Raw genomic sequence first — 25,467 nt, 5'->3', positions numbered from 1 at the left:
CGTTTTATTATATGTGATTGACAGACTTTATAACAATATGACGAATTTGATTGAAAATCGTTGTAATAAAAAAAAAGATTTTTGCAGATTACTTCTGGTGTCAAAGCTAATTTATTTCTCACACCAAACAGCAATATAAGTCAACGATTGGCACATTTTCATTGTGATATTATTAGCAACGGTCCGAAAATAAATGCATCAATGATACCTGATTTATAAATTCAGTACACATCAATCTCAGTAATCGAAGTACAGTACGTACAATCAGTATTTTGATTTAAAAGTTGAATAATTTTAAATTTGAGTACGATTTTGTATGACCAGTGGCACATTTCGTCAAGTCAAGACTCATCAGTGATGTTCGAATCAAAACAGTTTAAAGGTCAATAAAAAACAAAAATTGAAAATCATTGAAATAAAAAAGTTCCAAAAAGTTGTGTCAAATCGGGCTAAGTTAATCTACTACGGGTAGAAAACCTTGAACACTCATAGCGAAGTATAAACGTCAGTCCCAGAGTGAATCATAAGTTTTAAATGCCTTTTTGTATTTGGTCAGTTAAAGAATAAACTAAGTATATGCGGCTGTTTTTATATGATTTGAAAGAGGAGAACAAGCCTCATCGAAATATAAATATCGTCATTGTCTGCAGGATGATGTCTTTGGTTAAATTTCAGCAAAACGCAAAATCACATTTAAATAGCTGTTCGCCCCAACACGAAATCTGTAACGGTAATTATTAAAGTGTTACATTTTTTGAGACCTATTGTCATTTCTGTCACAGTGCCATATTTATATGATTCGAGTTTTACTTCGTACTCTTAGGGTGCACACTACCAATTTTCATTCAGCTGTTAAATAATAGAGACCATGAATGTGTGAGCCAAGGCTCCGTGTTGAAGACCGTACTTTAACCTATAATGGTTTACTTTTATAAAGTGTGACTTGGCTGGAGAGTTGTCTCATTGGCAATGGCACTCATACCACATTTCCTTATATCTATCTATGACCCATTATAGTTGTACATTGTTAAAAAAAAACACCGTGTATAATATAATATGAATGGATTGAAGTTGAACTAGCAGTTCTGAAGTTATTTGTTTTTGCTTTACAGTAATCAGAAGTAGCGGTACCGTAAACGGCGAAAAGAAGGGGGTTTCAAAATATCAATTAGGAACAGGTTAACCGTTAATAACTCCATCTTACACATTTACATGATTTTTATTGAACAGATAGTGGCTATTAAATTGACATGTTGTACTAAATATATATGTACAGGAAAGGGTTCAAAATACACCGTTTAAAAAAACTGGCTGAAAACATAGAAAAATGGCCAAAAATTGTAGTAGCTATGTTCGGTGTGAGCCAAGGGTCTGTGTTAAAGGCCTATAATGGTTTACTTTTTTTAAATTGTTATTTGGATGGAGAGTTGTCTCATTGGCACTCACACCACATCTTCCTATATCTAATTACACATGTTGCAACCTGCTTTTTGAAAGCATACCAGTCACATCTAGGACAGAAACCACATGACAGGTTTTTTTGACACAGAATGCGAAACATTGAATATTATCATTCGACGGCGACGGCGTTAATTTATTTGTATTAAACATTAATTAAATATAGGGGAAAGAGAACCTGGGTATTTCACACCTTGTATACAGATGCATCATGTTACGGAAATTCCAACTGTAAAGTTATCATTGTCCACTCCTTGACCTCATTTTCATAGTTCAGCGACTACTTAAAAAATGTTTTTGTTCGTCATGTTAATGTCTCACTGAGAATCAGTTATACTAGTATTTTGATACTGGCATATGACATCACTGCAAAGTCTACTCGTTCCTCAGACAGGGTTCACCTGACATTGACCTCATTTTATGGAGCAGAAGTGTTGCAACTGTATTTGGTGTACGTGTGTATATTACCGTATTGCTATGCCCGTATCTGTGGTTAAGTTTCACTGAGATCAAGAGGATGTGGTATTATTGCCAAATAGACATAGATATAGGAAGATGTGGTGTGAGTGCCAATGAGACAACTCTCCATCCAAATAACAATTTAAAAATTAAACCATTATAGGTTAAAGTACGGCCTTCAACACGGAGCCTTGGCTCACACCGAACAACAAGCTATAAAGGGCCCCAAAATTACTAGTGTAAAACCATTCAAACGGGAAAACCAACGGTCTAATCTATATAAACGAAACAAGAAACGAGAAACACGTATATATTACATAAACAAACGACAACTACTGTACATTTGATCTCCACCAAAAAAGAAAATGCCGTAAAAGTCGCCGTATGACCTTTAGCAATGAACAAAATCCGTGGACAAAACAATAAATTCAATAAAAAGGGTTTACATGTATTCTATTCGCCGAAAAAAAAACCCGCAGATCCCAATTTGAAACTTGGTAGATAGAACGAACATGTGTGCAGTATGTTTTTGTGGCTGTAGGGTTTACTGGAGCATCAAACTTATTTTCAGATCAACTCTGTCTGAAATAACTGCAGATGTGTCTGTTGGTGTATAATTTTATAGTAATCTGTATTGCATAGCTACAGCCAAATTGGCCAAGCAATAACAAATAAAAAAACATGCATGCAGCTGAATCCCGCCTCCCTGAGTGGGACTTTGACGCTACGTTAATTAAAGACCCCGCCATTAGTGGCCTTGGTATGTTTTATGCTTCCGGGTTGTTGCCTCTTTGACACATTCACCGTTTCCATTCTTTATTCTTTAAAGAATGTATCAAATAAACAAATAAACAATTAACCTCGGTAAATACGAACGATAGTGCATTAATTTGTTATCATCCCTCCAAACGTGATTAGGTCGAACATCATGCAATACCCTTGTACACAAAATATTGATGAACCATTCAATAAAAAAGATATTTAGAGAAAACAAAATTGAGAATTGAACACGGGAATGTGTCAAAGAGACAACAACCCGACCAAAGAGCAGATAACAGCCGAAAGCCACCAATGGGTCTCCGATGCAGCGATTAAATCCCGCACACGGAGTTTGGTCTCAGCTGGCCCCTAAATAAAGTGGGGAGATATCTGTTTGCGCCAAAAATGCGTCCTTTTGCGCCACAACTTTTTATCTCCAATGCTGCGTTTGCATGGTATCATTTGCGCCATAAATAAAACATACGACTGCGCCAATTAGAACATTTATGACAATCCTTCTTCTTTATTCGGACTTGGAACCAGCAGTTTACACGGAAAATGTTGCTGCATGCATACTTCCCAATGTGATGTATGTATATATAGTTGCTTGTAACTTCACTTTATTGTTAAAAAAAACCACCTAAACATTGAAGGATAAAATGCATAAAACAGTTCATAATAATTCCCGTGCAATGCTTCTGTTCCATTGCTGGTACGTCTTGTGATAGATAGAGTTTCAGCCCATATGGATGGTGGGAACGTAGCACTGTGCCATCAACATATGTGGATAAAACATTATCAGTAAAAGCTTCTATTTTCTTCTCTTTTGGTCAACATATGTGGCTAAAACATTATCAGTAAAAGCTTCTATTTTCTCCTCTTTTGGCATATCGTGTATTAAATATTCAACAAAGCAATACGTTTTCTTCCATCTCTGTACATGGACTGTCTTATGCATTTCAAGTAATTTTTCTCCAGATGATCATCTTCATGGTGAAATATCTTCCAACATATGATACTTTTTAAACCAAAAATAAGAATACATATTAATCAATAATATTTATGATAGATATATGTACAGGAATTCCGAATATTGGCACAATTGATAGATTTGAAAATAATAATTTGGAGCAAATGATTCCCCTGATAAACAGTAGTTGGCGCAAAAGGACTACTGCCATACATTGTGTACTAGTTTAAAAAAAAAAATGTACGCATGTTTTTTAATATCAAAATGGATGGCCCGATAGTTTTCATAATTAAAATTCTATACATATACTTTTTTTCTGAAGAAATTTCGTTAATTTGTCCACATTAATAAGAAGAAGTTTACTTTATTAATTGCTTGCTTCCAGGAACAATTCGCCGACATGTTTTCCGTATGCAAAGTTACTTTAGTGTGAACCTTTCTCTTAAAAATCCGGTGATCGCAATACGCATGGATCTGTCACTGAAATAAACTATTATCTGAATGTACATGTTGAACACGTGCTCAGTATCCATGTTTTTTTGTTGATTGTTTACTTTTATGTGACAATCAGGTAAACTTTAGAGTCAAAACACGGCTTTTAATGAGCTGTCATATTTATTAAATCATAACAGACAGAGAGAGTAAAAAATGACGATTATACGATATATTTGCGTAAAAAGTGATAAAATCGTGCACAGAAGAATAAGTTTATGATATATACATGAATTGGTTAAAGAATTGGATACACATTATGTTTCACTAGTCACTCGTTTCAAATTACTTTAAATGAAGGAGGAAATATTGGGACACAATTTGCATTATGAAAACTGGGATTGGGATTGGAAAACAATATTATGAGCATTGAAAGGTAAAGATACAGTAAAGAGAAGTATGCAAAATATTTGACATACTGAGGGCTAATTGGAAAAAATGATCCGAAAATATCAAATGGAAAGTGTCATTTATGTCGAGACAACTATAACACTTACTTTTAAGTTGACGTATTTGTCAAGATGACAATATCACTACTTTTTAGTTGCAGTACATCAAAACTGATTAGAATACAAGTACGTGAATTTGAAAATGCTCCAAGAAATACTAATCAAATCAAAAGCAAGCCTGACGGAATAAATCGGATTGTTGAACATGACAGTTTTCCAAACACAATTAAAACATATTTAAAATGTACTCCATGGAAAAATAAGGACTTTCAAAAGTAGAAAAAACGCCTATATATCTATAATATCTGACATAAAAAATAGAGAACAAAACTCCTGTCTGGACCCAAAAATTTGAAAAAAACCAAAATGCCTACCTATTATATCTGGACCAAAAAGTAGAAAACAAAACGCTTATCTATGATATTCGGAAATATAAAAACCTAAACACTTATAATTACACATACATGCATTTTCACTGTGATTAAAAGGCAGTGAGATCATCCATAAGACAACATACATGTCGGTGATAGTGCCTTGACTAGTCTAAATCCTACTTTCAATGATACTGACATCATCTTTTTTTATATATAGAACAAAATGTAGCTTCAATGAAGCTACATTTTGTTCTATATATAAAAAAGAAGATGTAGTATGATTGCCAATTAATCAACTCTCCACAAGAGACTAAATGACACAGAAATGATCTAATAGCCACCAGGCGGCCTTCAACAATGAGCAAAGTCCAGATCGCAAAGTCAGCTATAAAAGGCCCCCAAAATGACAAATGTAAAACAATTCACAAGAGAAAACTAACGTTCTAATTTAAGTATAAAAAAAGAACGCCATTAGATGGTGCCAAAGGAACATCACTAACCAAAAAGGAAAACTTAACAATAGGGAACGAAAAATCGTCCCTTTCGTCTTAAATCATTTAAGTTTGAAGTCTCCCAGGTAAAACCGAAATACATAAATCTAGGAATGGACAGTTATTTGTTCCGTGTATAAAAGAGATTTTATCAAGTGGGTAGTTGTACTGTTCGGTAGTATCTTTTTAAAGCATATTATTCTTCGTAAGTCCATATCGTTTGCTTTTCAACGTTTTTGATCTGGTATATATTTTGTTGATATCAATGATCATTAAAAAAAATTGCTATAACAATAATCGTTCCTCTGCTTTCTTCTAATACTTTCACTGCCCGTACGTTTTGTTGAATATTTTTTGCTTTTGTCGTATATGTGTATTGTTGTATATGTAGGTTGTGGTAACATACATATCAAAAAGAAAGTACATGCATGTATGAAATCGATACAAATTAAATACAAAATTCTCTCATTTAATAGATTATCAATCGTGATTAAAATGCAATATATTAAAAACACACTTTTTATAAATACGCTGAAAATTTCCTAGGCTTTGTAAAAATTTGGCTATTGGAGAATGTAATGGAATAGAATAGAAGATTTTTATTTTCCAAATTACAGAGGGGGGTTAGGAAGGGTCTTGATCCCGCAATCCCGAGCTTAAAATCACGAAATCCCGAAATCCAGGGCTTAAAAATACGAAATCCCGAGGTCCCGAAATGCGAAAAAAAGAATTCCCGGATCCCGAAAGGGACAATCCCGAAATCCCGAGCTTAAAAACACCCGATCCCGGAGTCCCGATAAAGGTCCACCCCCCTCCCCCCTCATTACAGGGCCCCTAAAGGACATAACATCAAGTTACATAATTGGTAACAACACTGAAGGATTTGTATAATTAGACAAATCCTTGATAACAACAACAATAACTGGAAAAGTGGACATTGAGCGAGCTTATTCAAGATTCGTAGAAAATCAAAATTTAATAGAAGGAAAAAGATAAGTTGGTCACCAAAACTTGCCAATGCCGTTAGTAAATCCAAAAAGGCATTCTTCCTCTGGAAAAAAGCAGGATCTCCCCCTTCAAAAGATAACATCTATAGTATACACAGGCTTGATTCTAAACGGTTAGTAAGATCAATACAAAGACAACAAAGTGCTGACAAAAGAAATCAGCTACATGAAGAAATTATGAAAGCTTCCGATAGAGACAATGAACTATTCTTCAGGTTAATAAAAACCCAAAGATCATCTTCCTCCCAATTCACTCATACGCTGCAAACTCCAGATAAAGAAGCTTCTACGCCGGATGATATAAATGAACTCTTTAAAGAACATTTTGCAAATTTAGCTAAAACAAAAGACAATCCGTTCTTTGATAAAGAACATGACAACCTGGTCAAATTAGACGCAGAAACAATTGTAAATTTATGCGAAAATGATGACATAACTGTTCAACCGGTTACCTCTTCTGAAATTTCAAAACTTATTTCACAATTAAAAAAGCGGAAGTCTGGAGATGTAGACGGTCTAACCTCAGAACATCTTATATACGGAGGTATAGCTCTAATTGATTACCTGACAACCCTTATCAATAACATTTTCTATACAAAACATGTACCTGCTGCCATAAAAAAGGGACTCTTAACTCCAGTCCACAAAAAAGACAAGGATCCAACAATTCCATCGAATTATAGAGGAATAACTGTAATCTCTATCATATGCAAAGTTTTAGAACTCTGCTTAAGAGTTAGAATCGAAGGTACCTTAAATAAGCAACAAAATAGACTACAGAAAGGTTTCACAAAAGGCGCTTCCTCAATTAACATTGCTCTTTTGATCACCGAGGCAATAAATGAAGCAAAGGATAATAATGAAAAACTAATTTTAATTACTAAGTACTCTGGATGCAGAAAAAGCGTTTGATGTGGTAGATCACATACATCTTTTCTGGAAACTTTATCACCAAGGAATTACAGGCCCTACCTGGTTACTGATCAGAGAGTTGTATAATAATACATCAACCCAAGTAAAATCTCAAGGATGTATCTCGCAGGCTTTCACAAACGAGCAAGGAGTAAAGCAGGGAGGTATATTATCTGCCAACTTTTATAAATCATACAACAAGAATATCCTAGATACACTTGAAGCTACAAATATTGGATTTAAGATCGGAACCAATTACTTAGGTTGTCCAACATGTGCAGACGATATTATGCTATGTGCAACTTCTGAACAGGATGCTTCAACTCAACTCCGTATAATTGAAAGCTGTACAAAGAATGATAGAGTAAAAATCAATAGTAAAAAGACGGAAATTTTACTGATCAACAAAAAGAGCAAAGAATTTAACCTTGAACTTTTCAACGAGAAAATCAGCGAAAAACAAACCATAAAACATCTGGGTATTGAAAGACAAGACCGAAATTCCCCAAATGTAGTCAACAGAATATCCACCGCTAGAGCTACCATGTATTCTCTCATGGGAGCAGGCTTGCATGGAATAAATGGAGTAAATCCGTTGATTTCATATAAACTGTGGAGAACATTTGTCATACCAAGAATGCTATATGGTTTTGAAATATTGAATTTTAATAAGGCTGATATTTTGAAATTAGAGAATTTCCAGAAAAAGACATTTAAACATCTGCTATCTCTGCCACAAAGAACTGCAGATGCTGCAATATATATTTTGCTTGGAGCAGAAGCCATTGAACAACTCATCCACAAGGCAATGATTTCTCTATTCCTTAGAATTTCAAAAGATACAAATTCCATTGAATACAAAATAGGAATCAGACAATTAGCAACAAAAGATGATAACTCCAACAGCTGGTATATAAAAGTGGATCATATTCTCAAGGCATATGGATTGCCCTCTGCGCATGAGATAGTCTTAAATCTAAACAAAAACTGGAAAAGATTGACCCACGATATGATAGACTCAACATGGAAAACAAAATGGTCTGAGATAGCTAAAACAAAATCATCATTAAACCATATGGAAATAAGCAAATGGAATTTCCGAAATCCTAATAAGTGTTGGAGCAGTGTCAGAGACAACAAGAGAGATGTTAATAAAGGCATAATTAAATCCAGAATACTCACTGGAACGTATAAAACTCAAAGTATAAACAACCGCTTTGATTCAACAAAATCTCCACAGTGCAAACTTTGTACAGAAGAAACAGAAGACTATAAACATTTTCTTATGAACTGCAAAAGCCTTAACTCAGTCAGGAAAATTCACCATATTAGACTCAAAAATCTGTTGATAGAAAATCAAATCAACTACAATTACATCATTAAATCTGATGACGATCTACTCCAATTGTTAATTGACAGTTCCACTAACCTTCGGATACCAAAAGCTCAATTAGGAGATATAGAAAGAATCTGCAAAGACTGGGTATTTGCATTACACACCAAGAGAGCTGAATTATTGTGAAATATACATAACAATTACACTCTGCATATTAACTGTAAGAGTCCTGGAATTCAGTGAAGGATAATGAACAATAGTACTCGACTCCCTACTGATGAACGTCACATCATCTAAAATTTAGCTTGTATCGGTCATGAGAATGGGTATAAATATTGACTTATCGTCATGATTATTAATGACATATATGATTGTTCCATTCCAACCATATAAAAATTCAATAAACAGAGAATTAAATCTGTTGCTAGACGATAATGTTAAATTTTAAATCTAATATGAGCCTCAACGTTATAAGTATAACAAAATTATAATACATGTTAAAGTCATAAGAAACGAGTGACCGGTGAAAAATAATGTTCTTCCAATTCTTGAACCAATGCATACAAACATCATAAACTTAGTCTTCTGTGCTCGAATTTTTCATTTTTTTCGTGTAAATTTCGTATAATTGTCAATTTTTTTTTCAATCGGTCAGTGTTGTTGTGAAAATATGGCAGGTAATTAAAGTTCGTGTTTTGAAGCCGAAGTTTAACGATTGTCACCTGTTTGTCAACAATTGACGAAAAATAAACAAAAAGCATGGAAATTGAGCACGTGTTTAACATGTAAATTCAGATAATAGTTTATTTTAAGGACATCCATGCGTATTGTGGTCACCGGATTTTTACGAGATGGGTCACACTGAGGTCACCTTGCATACGGAAAATATGTCGGGGGAATTGCTTGCTGGAAGGAAGCTATTCAAATAAAGTAAACTTCTTCTAAATATGAATAAATTAAAGAATTTTCTTCAGAAAAAAGTATATGTACATAAGTTTTATAATGAAAACTATCCATTGAGTTATTAAAATCATATGCATTATATTTTTTTGATTTGAGGTTTCTTATGACTTTAAAATAAATCTACAACATGAATTAATTGTTTTTTAGATTTTATATAAACATATAATGAGGAACCTCGTTTGATAAACTTTTTATCATCACTGCCATAGATGAACCATAAACATATTTTTATCTTTTAATAAGTGGACTCCTATATTCTTATTAACTTTAGGTTTTATCCATTTTTTAAATTTTAAATCTAAATAGTGTTTTAATCTTGTGACAGTATGCTATGTACAGTGTAAATACTAGTTTTTACCTTTTATCCTTATTATTTTGTTTTACTAAATCTAAGTACATATTAAAGCCTAACAATTTTATTTATTATTTATTTTATAAATAACTACGCATTTTAAATAATTAACCTAAAACTAGGATATTCTTAATGCGGTGACCCTGCAAATAGGGTGGACTTCCGAAGAAGAAGAAGAAGATTCAAGATTAAAAGTTTTATTTAGAGTCGATATTCAATAAACTACATAAAGCACAAGCTCTAGTGAGCTTTTCAAATAGGCTTATAAATAAATTCAAACCTATCGTTGTGGTGCTTTGTTATTGTAAACTTTTTGATTTAGTTGTATCTTGATTAGTTCTCAAGAAAAGTAATCTCAATGAAGAATTCTACCGGAAGTCAAATACCGCAAGTAACTTCCGGTTTTCAATCTACATTTCACATTTCAAGGGCACCATGGCTCAAAAATTGGTCAAATTTGGCAGTCGTTTAGCCACCGAAGTTGCACCAAAAGCAATCAGAGGTTTCTATATTTTTCAGCTTTTGTAAACCCTTACATACCAGTGCAGTCTGCACCTTAGTCTAAGTCCACCAGCCCTTTGCACGAGACCTGTAAAACAAATAATTTTATAATTTTCGGTCCAGTGAATGATATTGTTTTATATGTCATGAGACATCAAATTGTTTAAACAGGTAGAAGAAACTCTTAAAGTTGGCCTGTTGGGTTTTTCAACCCGTCGTTGGTGTAGACGGGTAGAATCAAATCATGAAATGTTTTATAGTAATAGTCCAAATAATTATGACGTCTTGAAAGGCTATTATAATTTTTTTCTTTGACGCCTTATGTCGACATCATAATGCTGAAGCCACCATTTTCGGTTGGACTTTGAGAGCATATTTTGCTCTCAACTTTGAGGCCCAATTTAGCCATCAAATTTTCTTTGAAGGCTAAAACTAAATGCATATATAAAAATTCTTTCCTTTTATGTGTTTGTTTGTTCAATATATTTCCAATTAATCCCTACAGAAATAACAATATAAGGAACAATTCCATCCGAGGCGGGAACATGTAGACTGCATTTTTTTAAACGTTTGTCTGATTTCCTTTAAGGAGATTATAAAATAATTTTTACACCAAACTCGGTAAAACACGAATTTCCGGAACCATTGTTTTACATTATCCGGAAATTCAGGTCAGTGAAAATGTACCGAGTTTGGTTCAAAAATATATTTTATACACCTAAAATGAAGCATCTTTAGGAGAAATCAGCTAAACGTTTTAACAAAGCAGTAAATTCCTTCTCAAAGTCCAACTGAATATATGAGTTTGGCGTTATGACGTCGATGTAAGGCGTCAATTTTTTTTTTTATAATAGCCTTTCAAGACGTCATAATTATTTGGACTAATGCGGTATGGGCTTTTCTCATTAGTAAACATGATAAAGGCCAATTGAACAACTCTTGAGAAAAGGCTAATAAGAACACACACATGTATCATCTCCTTCAACAAAATCATTCACCATCTAATGATCTTCATTCTTGTACTCGTTTACCTAACAGATCTACTTAATACACAATTACTGAATTAGATACAAGAACACAACAGATTGACACATTTACTCTTTAGGCTGTACAATTACAAACCACTAAAGATTCATCAGTGTTCAAGCTAGGTTTTCAAAAGGGCAGGGTGCCAATCCTGAAAAAGGGCATTTAACGCGCGATATGATAATATGAAAAGGGCATATTTTAATTAAAGATGTTAATCAAACATTTGTGTTTATTGGTTGAATCACAGGTTATACAAGAACAACATCATTAGCCCATATAGAACTCTATCTTTCTACTTTTAAGGCTGAAAAACTTGTCAAGCAGGTTGTCACACAAGTTTTTTTTATCATTGCTTGGCACAGTTGAACTTTATATGCAGTATGTTTTGAAAGGTGACCTATTTCATACTGTTTCTATGGTCTGCCACATTTTACCAGTTTCACCTTTCTACACCTGCTGTGCTTAATGGCAATACAGTACAAAACAGCTGTGCTCAGTAAATTCACAATTTTAGGATATAAAGCAACTGAAAAATTGTATCAAAAATAAAGAATACAAAAAAAGATGACCAAGGCACCCTACCAACACTGCTACTAAGACCCTCTTTAACTTTTCCCATAACTCAAAATAAATACCTAAACATATATATTCTTAAGCAAGAAGTATGTAGACATATTTTAGAATATGTAAATGGGTTACTTAATGCTAGGAAAAAAATCAGATTGAGTTATCTTTCTTTATTCGGGTGTGCTCCTTCTTTGGAGGATTATAAACAGTATGTAAATATGATCACAATATGGCGGCCGATTTTGTTATTTTCGTATCAAAAATGAAGGCAGTCAATGACAAATACGTCTGAATTTTCTGTTTATTTTACGGAAAACAAGTAAAACAATGTCTTCAACGAGTTAATTATGGTTTTCCAACTTTCTGTCATTACGTTTTCTCCATGAAACTACGGTAAACATTGCAAATTGTGCCCAAGTTGTTGCATGTGTAAAGCAAAATTATATCCGGGTGAAATTTAATCCGGAGGAAAAAATATCACAGTAGTTGTTGTTATTTTTTTATCCGGAGGAAAATATTTCCCTGGGATATTTTTTCCTTTGCAGGGGTGTGGAAATGCTATGCCCGACTCGCCCGACTCGTACATTTGAACAACCGGACAAGTAATTATTTTTGTTTAGGTTGCCCGTGGACAAGTAAAAAAATATACAAAACAAAGTTCAAATCCAACAAAAACATAAAATTAATTTCAAAATGTATAAAGATGTTTAATTTATGTAAAAGAAACCAATGTTCAGCAAGTAAAAACATCAATGTTCATGACGATAAATATTACATGATACCGGAAATAGATCGATTACCAAAATAAATAAAAATAAGTATGCGAACCCGAGTCGTGTAACATATTGCATTGGCTTTGTCCATTGACCCGGGATCGTCGATTAGGTTTTATCCATCATTTACCAGAAGTGCCATTTCTTTAAAAATTGTATCGAGATTCAGATTGATAAATACTTAATAAAAAGGTGGGCGAACAAGACAAAAAGAGTCATGAGTCGAGTAGAAAACCACAAATGCAAATGGAGGACACAGAGTATTTAAAAAATACGGAAGCTAGAATTTCAGACATCGTGGATATCAGATTGCCCCTGGCTATCTATGGACATTCGGAAAATAAATTAAGTTTTTGTCATATTTATAGATGAAAGGTCAACATTATTTGTTGTCAAAGTGGAGAATAGAAGGGACGCTTTAATTGCCCATCAAGACAATAATAAATAATCAAGAAAAAAACAAGTGTGTCAGTTAAGAGAAACACCACAAAATCAATAGTTTATCTATTATTTAGTTTACATTTCTTCAATCACTGTCCTCAAATTTAGTATATGTACCTACTGGCTACAATTTTTATTCAAAAACTGCTGCAAAATTATTGTCCTTTAGGTTTCTGTCCCATTGATGTTAACCCGTTTCCTACTTTCCTATTTTTTTTACACATATAAACAAACAAATTTCATTTGTTTGTGATCCACAACAGTGCTAAGTAAGAATCATATATTAGCTAACAAGAAATACTTCAATATTTATTGGGATCATCAGGGCAAGTAATTTTTTTTCCGGACAAGTAAAATTTTAGGTTTCACTTGCCCTGGGACAAGTGCTCACAACAAATATTTCCACACCCCTGCTTTGCCGTGAAATTCTATCTGGGTTGTTAACGTATTGAATAGTTATTAGAAAAAACTTATCCTTTAAAAATACTATGAAATAATACAAATGTATTTGAATTAAACCAATTTTGTCAAAAAAAACGTATTTAAATGGGAATTATTTCACAAATTATCATTGAAAAAATTCCTGAAAAAATTTAAGTAAATATCATTCTTTTAAAAGAAAATTTTCATTAAACATAAGAAAGAACACCAGAAATAATTTCAAAGATCGTAATTGTGAAATAATATCATGATTAAATAAGGTAAGTGAAATACATGTAAAAGTGAGTTGTTTTCAGATCTCAGTACAAATATAAATTAAAACTTAAAGGTAGAAATATAGTTGCATTACTACTGTTAACAGTAATGGAAGAATTTGATTATGATAATATTTTTAACTCTATAAATAGTCTGGTGACAAAGATGTTGTTGTTGATTATATGAAAACCAGATAAATTATAGCATAACAATTTATTGGAACAAAAGCAATTTTAACAGCTGGATAGTATTTACCTGTGAAATAATATCTGTCTTATTAAAAAATTATGTTGTAAGTCATCTTGTTATATAAATGAATATATAAAAAATAAGATTCAAGGAAAAATTTCACTATGAAATAGATTAAGGAATATATTATATTAATATCTTTAAAATATAAAATTATACTTGCTCATAATTACCTCCCTTTGATAAATTATGCAAATGTGTTCTACCTTTGTGAAACATTTTATAATTAAAGTCAGGTATATATTGATTGCGAGAAACTTACATACTAGTTAATGGGAGTATATTTTACAAGGTGCTGTGAAATATGATACGGCAAGTATATACCGGTACATACTATCCGCATAACACAGATAGATTTTCACTCCTCTGGAAAAATTCTACCTGTGAAATACCATGCCTGGAAAAAAATTACCGTGACAAATTATCCTCAGGATAAAATATCACAGAGGAAGAAATAAACCGTTACACATGCACATTTCTTCAAAGATCATTGCAGACTGACCGATTCTATTTGAATGAATTAATGTTGATGATCATTAATGACCCATCCGATAAACGGATTACCTATAACAACAGATTATGACACCAGTTGTAACCATTGATTAGCTTGGGGTCGTAAACAAAGTCATTAACTTTTCCCCAGGTAAAATTTAGTAATTAGCGTATCATATTAATACGAACAAATTAATATGCAATCAATCTTCAAAAAAGGCAGGGCGCCCTGGAAACTGTAAAAAGGGCACAGGGCGCCACTCGGAAAAGGGCGGGCACTGCGCCCTCTCAAAACAGCCTAGCTGGAACACTGTTCATACTTATAGTCAAATACTCATTTCACCCATTTTCAATATTACAATGGAACCTTCTTCCTGTAGCTGCTGTTCAACGTACTACTCTTGAAAGTTTCTTGTAACAGATTTCAATATCTGTTCACAACAAACATCTGAACATTTATATAATTTTTTCAACAAACTCACTTCAAGTCACTTGAAGTGGTCTCACTAATTAGAGAAAAGAAGCGACAAGAAAAATAATTTAGCAACAACAATATTTTTAACATAGCTCCATGTATGGCACACTGACAACTTTAAATAAATCATTTATTTGTTGATACAGTAAATGATATGTATCAAAAACTAAATCAATGGTGCAAATCTATTTTTGTTGAATCATTGTCAAATGTATAAACTTCATAACAGAATGAAATGTGTAAATCAACAATTTGTCTATATATATACATGACATATATAATGTATTATACAGTATATAGTTTGAAGAATGACCTCTTCTATAAGAGATCCATAAAAAAATGGAATGTTGGAGTCGTGTCGATATTTGATTTATAATCACGACTTTTACCTTATATTTGCATTGGCACAATGATTGGCATTATGGGGGTCTCAAATCAAAAGAAAGAAAATCAAGAATCTGCTTAAATTTTGTCAAATGACCTTTTATGAGCTATTAAGTCTTACATGTATGTTTAAAGATAAATAGGTGTATTGGGTCAAAATAGTTTACCTTGTACTATATTGATAAACACCAAGGAGGCTGAGCAACATTTAACACTTATTCAAAACCTCGCCTAAGTACATCCTTAAAACAATAGACAGATGTCTAGGGTATACTGTACAAATGTGAAGCAGTAAATACACCGGAGTTTAAAAATTGTTAATCTAACACTGACATTTAATGATCTGTCTTAACATAAAAAAAACCAAAAGCATTGAGTACATATATGGCAAAAAAAACCATCCACTTTTTGAGTTTCCGACAGGGAAATGATGATGTACTGTATCTTTCCCAAGATCATTTTCTTGTCTCTCACATTTTATGTGTTATTTTATATTACAATTATAATTTGCTAACAAAAATCATGCATTTTTTCCAGTTACATCTGAATTTGCTAAGGTACGAGGTGGAAGATTCTGGCACTATGCCAAAGTAGAACTAAGACCACCAATGTTGACAGAATTTCCAGTCATTCAAGAAAGTATAAATAACATAATCAGAGGAGCAAAGACAAAGAAATTCCTCACAATGCCCGTCAGAGTAAGTTATACAATTTAATTTAAGATTATTGTCTTTCTTGACTAGTAAATATTGATGTAGGATCATTTAATTGATTGCTCTGTTGTGAATAATTTTCTTCTCTGGTGTCTTTTCTTGACTTGTCATACTTAAATTATTATTTCAACTGATTTTTAGGCTACATTTATATTTATGTCGCATTCACCCTATTTTGGTTAACTGGTTACCAGATGTATGTTATGTTTTAGTTTAAAATTTCTAAAATAATTGAAACAATTTCAGGCAGGGGAATGGCTCCTGTTGTTTCTATAGGAATTCAACTACTTTTTAAAGAAATTTATTGGTGTATAAACTAAAACAACAAGGAACATAGAATAAAAATAATTTCACGGAACAAATTAGAAAATAAATAGCAGTTGAAATATAAAAACCATAATTAAAAATAAGCTATAATTTTTATTAAAACAAAGTTTTCTCAAGAACTTCACCTGTAAAAATATTTTATGTCAAATACGATGTAATCAATAAAGTGACTGAGAGGTTAAAACTACAGGTAACCTGATTCTGAAATCAGTGAACCGTAATTCTAGCAGCACAGATTAAGATGAAAGGACAAATATATTGCCAATCACACCTGGATCTGTTGGTTAATGACCATACTACCTACCATAAAAATGTCCGATTATTCATATCCGACTAGACGGATTAAGACATCCATAAAAATAAGTCCCTACCCGTACTGTAGTCTCTCTTGAACAGAAAGACAAGTTCAGGGTTTCATGATATGTTTTTGAGAATTATTCATGACTATGGTTGAAGGACCATTAGCTAAAACAAAACACCTATACTATAGAAACATCAAATCTGAACAAATAACCGATACATTTTGTTAACAGCTATGCAATACTTTGAAAAGAAAGAAGAAATTTGTAATGAACCAATATATTTTAACCCTTACCATGCGGAAACGTTTTCAGAAAATGTCTAATTTTCCGTTTATTTGCAAAAATATGCAAATTATATGCAAATGAGCTTAGCCCTGTTGCTGTAGCATATTGATTCCTTTAAATCTAATGTAGGTGATCACAGGGTGGGATGGTCGGCAGTAGGAGGCAGGGGTGTGTGGGCGGGAATTTGCCCCAAAGTGGGTCATCAGGTGCCAAAAGCATCAATTTTGCCGATTTTTCATCCTTTCTCTTGACCCAGAAGACCCAGAGATGCTGGTAAAGGTATCCAGCTGTAGCCTGCATGTAGAATGGACCCTAGTAAACAAATTGACACCAACAATTGTTAGGTCGGATTGAATCAGTTCTTGGTTCAGCAGTCTACAGAAGGTCATTTGGACCAAAAATACTGAATTTCACGATTTTTGCTGATTTTTGACTTCGAATGGACCCAAAACCTGAAGTAGTTGTTTCCTATGCGTATTTCAATAATGATAATGATTAGTACTTATATAGCCGTGGGTTTGCACTATTTTTGCAAGTTTTATGCCTCTGAACTTCTTGTGTAAGATACAGATGTGAAGCCCACCCCTCCAGAAAACCGAGTTTTAGCCAATTTCAATTTTCCAAGTCCATATTTGTGCTCAAAATGCTACTTATACATGAGAAACGTGAATATGGATAGCCTCAGGTTGAGGGAACATGCATAACTTTTAAAATAAGTATCATAAAGTGGACTTCTAAAAGTATGGAACGCCATTGGAGCCAAATAACGGTTATTAGGGTACGCCCGTCATATGACAGTCACCACATGGTAAGGGTTAATATTTATACATTAAATTTTTAAATTAAAATTGTATATGAAATTTGTCAATCTGTTGAAATTTAAAGTGATTTTTTTCTATTGTAGGAAGTATGGTTGAACACATTGGTATGTTTGGAAATCTTGTTCCTTTTCTTCATTGGAGAAATCCTGGGTAAAGGATGTATAATTGGATACTATATACCAGGTGCCTGGACAGTACATGGTGAAGATCAGCGTAAAAAGCATTAGTAATTTCACCAATTTTGAAACATTTGTTATGTTTGACTGATTTCTAAACATGTACAGTAGATTGAAAAAATTAAAACGTGAGAATTTGTTTATAATGTTTGATTTGATTTTTCTGTTACCAAATCTTTTTGCACTTCTGTTTTAAGGAACCATGTGAATACATGAACATATTTACATTGTACTCAATAATAGAAGTAAAGGCTTTTTCAAGAAATTAAAGTTGTACTGATTGTCAATTGATTCAATGGTTCTAAACATGTACTAATTGATTCAATGATTCTATTCAATGTTCCTATCTATACTTCTCATCAAAAGCAACTCATCAACTCTATAGTTGTATGTGTCAACATCTTCTTTTTCAAACATTTCAGATATTCATTGCTTTATATTTGAGCTTTTAAAATTTTGATATGTTGTTACTCACAACAAGATGGAGGTCAAGTTCAATAATAACAATTTTGAATTTTTACGGTTCTGGAAAGATTGAAAAATGGTGTTTCCAGTCCTGTCCATGCATTTACTCAGGAACTGTTCAACAAAGGCTTTAAAAATTTTAATATGTTGTTACTGATAACAAAATGGAGGTCAAGTTCAATAATTACGATTTTAACTTTTACCATTCAGGAGTTATCATTTTGTTTATTTTCTTTGGTTACATCTTCTGACATCAGACTCAGACTTCTCTTGAACTGAATTTTAATGTGAGTATTGTTATGCTTATACTTTTCTACATTGGTTAGAGGTATAGGGGAGGGTTGAGATCTCACAAACATGTTTAACCCCGCCGCATTTTTGCACCTGTCCCAAGTCAGGAGCCTCTGGCCTTTGTTAGTCTTGTATTATTTTAATTTTAGTTTCTTGTGTACAATTTGGGAATTAGTATGGCTTTCATTATCACTGGACTAGTATATATTTGTTAAGGGGCCAGCTGAAGGACGCCTCCAAGTGCGGGAATTTCTTGCTACATTGAAGACCTGTTGGTGACCTTCTGCTGTTGTTTTTTATTTGGTCGGGTTGTTGTCTCTTTGACACATTCCCCATTTCCATTCTCAATTTTATGGTTCTTGAAAGAAGAAAAATGGTGTTTCCAGTTGTGTCAGTGTATTTACTCACAAACCTTTCAACCAAAGCTTTTAAAACTCAAATATGTTGTTACTGATGACAAAATTGAGGTTTTCACTTTTTCGGTTCAGGAGTTATGGTTCTTGAAAGATTGAGAAATTGTGTTACCAGTCATGTTGCATTTACTCGTGAACCATTCAACCAAAGCTTTTCAAATGTTGTTACTGATAACAAAATGGAGGTCAAGTCTGATATTGATGATATTCACTTTCACCGTTCATCAGTTATGGTTCTTATGATATTGAAAAATGCCAGGATACAAATTAATATTAATAAATCCGGTTTCCTGTTGCTCTGACAGCCTCTTGTTTTTAAGTTATGAGGACAAGTAAGAGAAACAAAGGAGCTTTGCAAAACAACATGATATTGAATAACAAAAGAAAACATGGTTATGATGTTGGCAGAATAAAATGCCTTTAAAAACAGGAATTATTTCAGCAATTCAACAAAGACATTGATTAAGCAACAGTACATTAAGAATAAATCTGTTAAGCCAAAAGGGAAAGATCTGAGACACATACTCTACTTATCATCTTGCTGAATATTATCGCTGTTTAACAGATGCTTGTGCAATACCATTTCACATGTACGCAAAATGACAAATATAAAAAAATTCAAATGAATACTAACAGCCAAAGACTAAAAGAATTTCATGATGAAGCAAAAGTGTTACATTAAAATAACAAAGAATATACAGGCTGAAATGTCTTCAGGTTTACTTCTGATTGAATTATGTTGAAAGTGTGTGATGTGAAGGTTTTATACAAAAGTAACAACCTTGTCATCATTGATGTAAACACAATCAAGGTTAGATAAACCATGACGCTAGACACATTACACCATAAGTTTTTGCTGTGGATATTGTTACTTGGGTGGAGAGTTGTCTCATTGACACTCATACCACATCTTCCTTTATCTTTATACTAATTTTGTGTCATTGATGAATACCCCATATCCTTTATATTACCTTAATCAACCCATACACAAAACATAGCTAGTCTATTGCTTATAATATCTCATGAACCGAGCTAATTTGGAAAATTGAAAATTAACCTTTGGACCATAAAAATGAGGTCAATGTCAGATGGAACTCTGTCAGACAACAAGTACACACTGCATCATTTTATACACCAAATATAGTTCACGTATTGCTTCTAGTATCGGATAAAAGGACTATATCAAGATAACTTACCGGTAATATGACCAATGAACCATGAAAATGTGATCAAGGTCAGATGAACCCTGCCAGACAGATATGTACAGCTTACAATCATTTCACAAATTATCATAAGACAACCAATTATTTTAGTATCTGATAAACAGACGAAACCATGAAAACTTAAAACATTGACTTATCAGCCATGAAAACATCCCTTATGTTGTTGGTGTGGTTCGTGTTGTTTATTCTTTAGATTTTTATGTTGTGTCATGTGTACTATTGTTTGTCTGTTTGTCGTTTTAATTTTTAGCCATGGCGTTGTCCATTAATTTTCGATTAATGAGTTTGACTGTCCCTCTGGTATCTTTTGTCCCTATTTTATGGAATGATAAGGTTTCTCACCTCACCTCACTTAACCTCTTCATGCCAGGCCCTAAGGTTTCTAAAGGGGAAAAATCACACTCTCTTTTGATCTATTGTTGAAATAAACACACAGATTTTTTTTAAATTGTATTTATTTCTATCTAAATATATATAAAATAAACAATACATTGTATATAGTAACAGTAACAAGAATAAAAAAATCTATAAAAATTTAAAAATTGCTGTGGCACATCAGTTATATCACAATTATAATACTAGTGTATCAAAAATATTGGAGATTGTTCTTCAAGGCCCCCATATGGCTCCGATTTTTTGCTGAATATTTAAATTCAGATTTAATAGCTATCATCACAATATGGCAGCATTAACAATAACTTGAAAGGAGGTTTGTATTTTTGTTTGTGATATTTACAGGCATCCTTTTCATGATGTCATAAGTAGCAAAAATTTTAAATAATTTGGGACAGCAAACATAAAAGCCCTTGTGTCAACAAAAAAAAAATTTTAACGTTATGTTTTCGAACAAATGAAGTAACTTACTTGAAGACCCTGAATCCAGAAGATTTTGTCAACATTCATCAAATAATTATTAAAAACCTTTTTTGGATGTAAAATGTAAAACAGTAAGAAAATCTATATAAAAAAAAATATTTCCAGAAATAACCATCAACTTGAAATTTTTCATCTTGAAAATAATGGACTTAATATTTGAGGCTAAAAAAGGGACCTGTACGAACATTCTCTCCTTTGCACTTTATATGAACTTATTGGTTTATGGCAGTATCTAAGAGAATTAATAAACAATTTATTATTACTCTTTACCTATCAAAAGCCAAGAGGCTCATCAGTGGCAGACTTTAGAAGTTAGATTAACTGCATACATCCATCCAATCATTGTAAAATGGTATTTATTGGTAAAATTCTTTTGCTTAAATTTGTAAGCTTGGAGACTACTGGCAATACATGTGGAAGACTGTTTATTTAAATAAAGATCTATTGCACTACTAAGGGGGCTCCTGGGTATAATTTTTTTTTTTTTCTAATATAATATATTTTATAAATAACCTTTATCCTATATTTAATAGAAAAATGAAATAAAAAATGGGGTCCCCGTTCATTTAGCTCACAATCTGCCTCCAAAAGAAGCATACATTTTTGTAAATGTCCTTTTTTTTCTGTTGAACTAATATAAATAAGAGAAATAGAGGTTATATCGAATCGCTTAAATTTTACAATTATTTAGTTTATGTAAAGCTTATTTGAAAACAATAATAAAAAATATAGGTCAAAGATGAGTTAAAAAAATTATTCCACCAAAGGGAGATAATTTGGAGCTTTTTCAATGATATAAACATTTTAAAAGTCATCTGGGGCCAAACTGAATCGATTTTTTTGGTTCATTTTTTACCATATTGTAAATTAATAACTAATAGTGTAATAAATAAAATTTGTAATGAAAAGATAAAGGTTTAATTTTTTGCTGAAATTTTTGTTCCCATGAGCCTCCTCAAGAATTATATAAAAAAAAAAAAAAAAAAATTCAACCTCACCTATATAAGGGGAGATAACTTATTGTAAATCTTTTAAAAGGAATATTTTGTTGATTTATTTTTCTAATAGCAAGAAAACAAGTTTTTTTCTTTTTATTAATGAACAATATTACTAATTTACATCCATAATCTCATATTTTTCTTTTATTCACAAAAAAGTGTTATTTCGTGCAAAACTACGCAAAATTAGACAATTTAAGCATGGTATTTTCTACATTTTTGCATAGTTTAATAGAATTCTATCTGAGGAAATATATAGTGATGATTCACCTCAATTTATCCATCCACCACATGTCATGCATGACTACTACTACAGGAGTTTTAAATTACCTTGAATTTAGATATGATTTCATCCATTTTAAGGGTAGTGCTATAAAAGGGAATAATGATTATCCTGTCTTTTTTGTAGATTTTTCAGTTGATTATCTTCATGAGATATAAACATTAATTCTATAGTTAAAACCTAGACTGTCTTTAAATTATTAGGATGAAGGTAAACAGTATTATTCCCTATGTGATAATGAAAGTAAACTTGGTGGTGCATTTAGTGTATTGCTAAATATATTACCGTATAGCGGGTTATTTTCGCGTCTGTAAAATTTCGCGATTTTCATTGAACGAGGTATACGAAATATTTTGGAGGTTATTATTTTGGCGGATTAAAAACTTGTATTCATACCTTTGTATGTACACCTTTAATTTGGTGGAACTTATTTTGGCGATTTTGTTCTATCCGCGAAAATATGCACCACGGGAAAATTACCCGCTATACGGTATCATATCAAGAATTATAATATTGCTGTTGTAAGCCTATTTAATATAAAAACTGATAATGTAAAATGAATATAAAACCTATAACAATCTTGGCACTGTGGCACTGAAAGACGTTAACAATTCTTAAGTATCACAGATAAACACAATAGCAGTAAAAAATAGCTATATAAAGTAAAAAACACCTGCTTCCTCTACATTAAATAAAAATAAATCTCTTAAAATATAACACATAATTAAGGTGGTGGGATTGGGGAGTTTTCTTCCTTGCCTCTCAGTTTATACAGTAAAAAATAAGCTACATAAAGAAAAAATCACTTCCTCTACCTGACTTAAAATAAAATCTATGTATATAACACATAATTAAGGGGGTGGGGTAGAATTGAGAAAGTTTTCTCCCTTGCCTCTATATAGTAAAAAATAATAATATAACCTATTTAAAGTTAATATACAAAACAAATAGACCTGCTTCCTCTACAATATACTAGACAAAATCTCTTAAAAAATCAAAACACATAATCAAGAGGGGTGGAATTGGGCAGGATTTCTCCCATATCCAAATTTTCATTTTTCCATCACCTCTCTACAGTCAAAAGTAGTAATATAAACCATATAGAATAAAAAGACTTCTTCCACAACACTAGGCCAAGTTTCTTTAAAAAATGTTTGTCCCCTCATCCCATCCATTTTCTGCTTCTTCTTTAATACTAGACAAAATCTCTTTTAAATATAAACAAGAATGTGTCCAAAGTACACCGATGCCCCACTCCCACTACCATTTTACATGTTTAGTGGACCTTAAAATTGGGTCAATACTTTAATTTGGCATTAAAATTAGAAAGATCATATCATAGGGCACATGTGTACTGAGTTTCAAGTTGATTGGACTTCAACTTCATCATAAAACAACCTTGACCAAAAACTTTACACTGAAGCGGGACCAAAGGACGGACGTAAGAACAGAAGAATGGACGGAAGAACAAACAAATGGACGCACAGACCAGAAAACATAATGCCCCTCTACTATCGTAGGTGGGGCATAAAAACATATAATTAAGGGAGTGGAATTGTGGGGGTTTTCTCCTCTACTCTGCCCCTTTTCTCCATTTTCTATCAATTTCCCTTTCTGCAAAAAACATCTCCCTTCTCTCACCTTTAAAAAAAATATCTTGTTTAAAAAATCAAAAAGAATTATATAAACTAGAGCCTCCAATATAAGCGTAGACTATTTGCCTTATGATAAGTCAATTTGTCCTTAAAAAAATCAACTTGTTATACATCATTCAAAAATCAAATATAACGAATATATGTAAGCCTCAAATCTATGTCCAGCCTCAAATCTATGTCCTTTCTCCAAATCTATGTCCTTTAATATTGCGTCATAGACGTTCCAAATCTATGTCCTGTATTGTCTTAAATCTATATCCGGTAGAGTCTCAAATCTATGTCTTGTATTGTCTCAAATCCATGTCCTTTATTTACTAAAATCTATGGCCATTTTTGGCTCAAATCTATGTCCTTGTATAGACGTAAAACATAACAAAACGTCATAGAGTATATGACGTCATTGCATAAAAGGAATGATGGCGGAGCAGGACACTATTCCAAAAAGATACACTATATCAAATCTTGTAAGATTAATGATGTCCTTTTTAAATTAAATTATTTTCCCACATATTTTACTTTATGCACTATCAGATGCAAAAGAATCTTGATCCCATGGAAGGTGCAAGTCCATATTACAAGAAAATTTACAAAAGGCGCTTTGTAAATGATAGCAACCATAATGAAAATGCTATTCCCGTAAGATAAAGTGGTATGAATGTCAATTTAACAGCAATATGAGTGAATTTAGAGACAATCAAAGTACGCTGAAGTTGCATACAAATAGTCATTTCTTACTGTCTTTATAGAAAGAAAAAAATATGTGTAGTTAAATTCTTGAGGACGTCATACAATAATAATACACACATGTAAAGATCTTAACCACAAACATGGAGAATTATTTCATAAAACAAAAATCATACAACTGTACAAGACCGTATTTAAAAAACAATATTTTAAATCAGGGTCTTTCTTAGTCCTTGTTAAAATACAAGCGAAATAATCTAGCTAGATTTACTTATACTTGAGCTGTTGTATACACATGGAAAACACATACCAATAAAATATTATTT

At 32.4% G+C, this 25,467-nt stretch overlaps 2 protein-coding genes across 2 annotated transcripts; both read left to right on the top strand.

Annotated features, from left to right (window-relative positions):
* Positions 1-6,636: 6,636 nt before the first annotated feature.
* Positions 6,637-8,893, top strand: LOC134722482 (uncharacterized). The gene is made up of 2 exons (XM_063586103.1): positions 6,637-7,003; positions 7,359-8,893. Exons 1-2 carry the CDS (start codon positions 6,637-6,639, stop codon positions 8,891-8,893), a joined length of 1,902 nt encoding a protein of 633 aa, XP_063442173.1.
* A 1,500-nt stretch (positions 8,894-10,393) lies between these two features.
* Positions 10,394-18,392, top strand: LOC134721098 (ATP synthase subunit g, mitochondrial-like). Its single transcript, XM_063583831.1, has 3 exons — positions 10,394-10,524; positions 16,167-16,327; positions 18,161-18,392. The coding sequence occupies exons 1-3, from the start codon at positions 10,458-10,460 to the stop codon at positions 18,302-18,304; spliced, it is 372 nt and encodes a 123-aa protein (XP_063439901.1). The 5' UTR covers positions 10,394-10,457; the 3' UTR covers positions 18,305-18,392.
* The last annotated feature ends 7,075 nt before the right edge of the window (positions 18,393-25,467 follow it).

Source organism: Mytilus trossulus, chromosome 6 (assembly GCF_036588685.1).
Source record: "Mytilus trossulus isolate FHL-02 chromosome 6, PNRI_Mtr1.1.1.hap1, whole genome shotgun sequence".
Taxonomy (NCBI): domain Eukaryota; kingdom Metazoa; phylum Mollusca; class Bivalvia; order Mytilida; family Mytilidae; genus Mytilus; species Mytilus trossulus.
The sequence above is the reverse complement of the archived record's forward strand: the minus strand, read 5'-3'. Positions and strand labels throughout refer to the sequence as shown.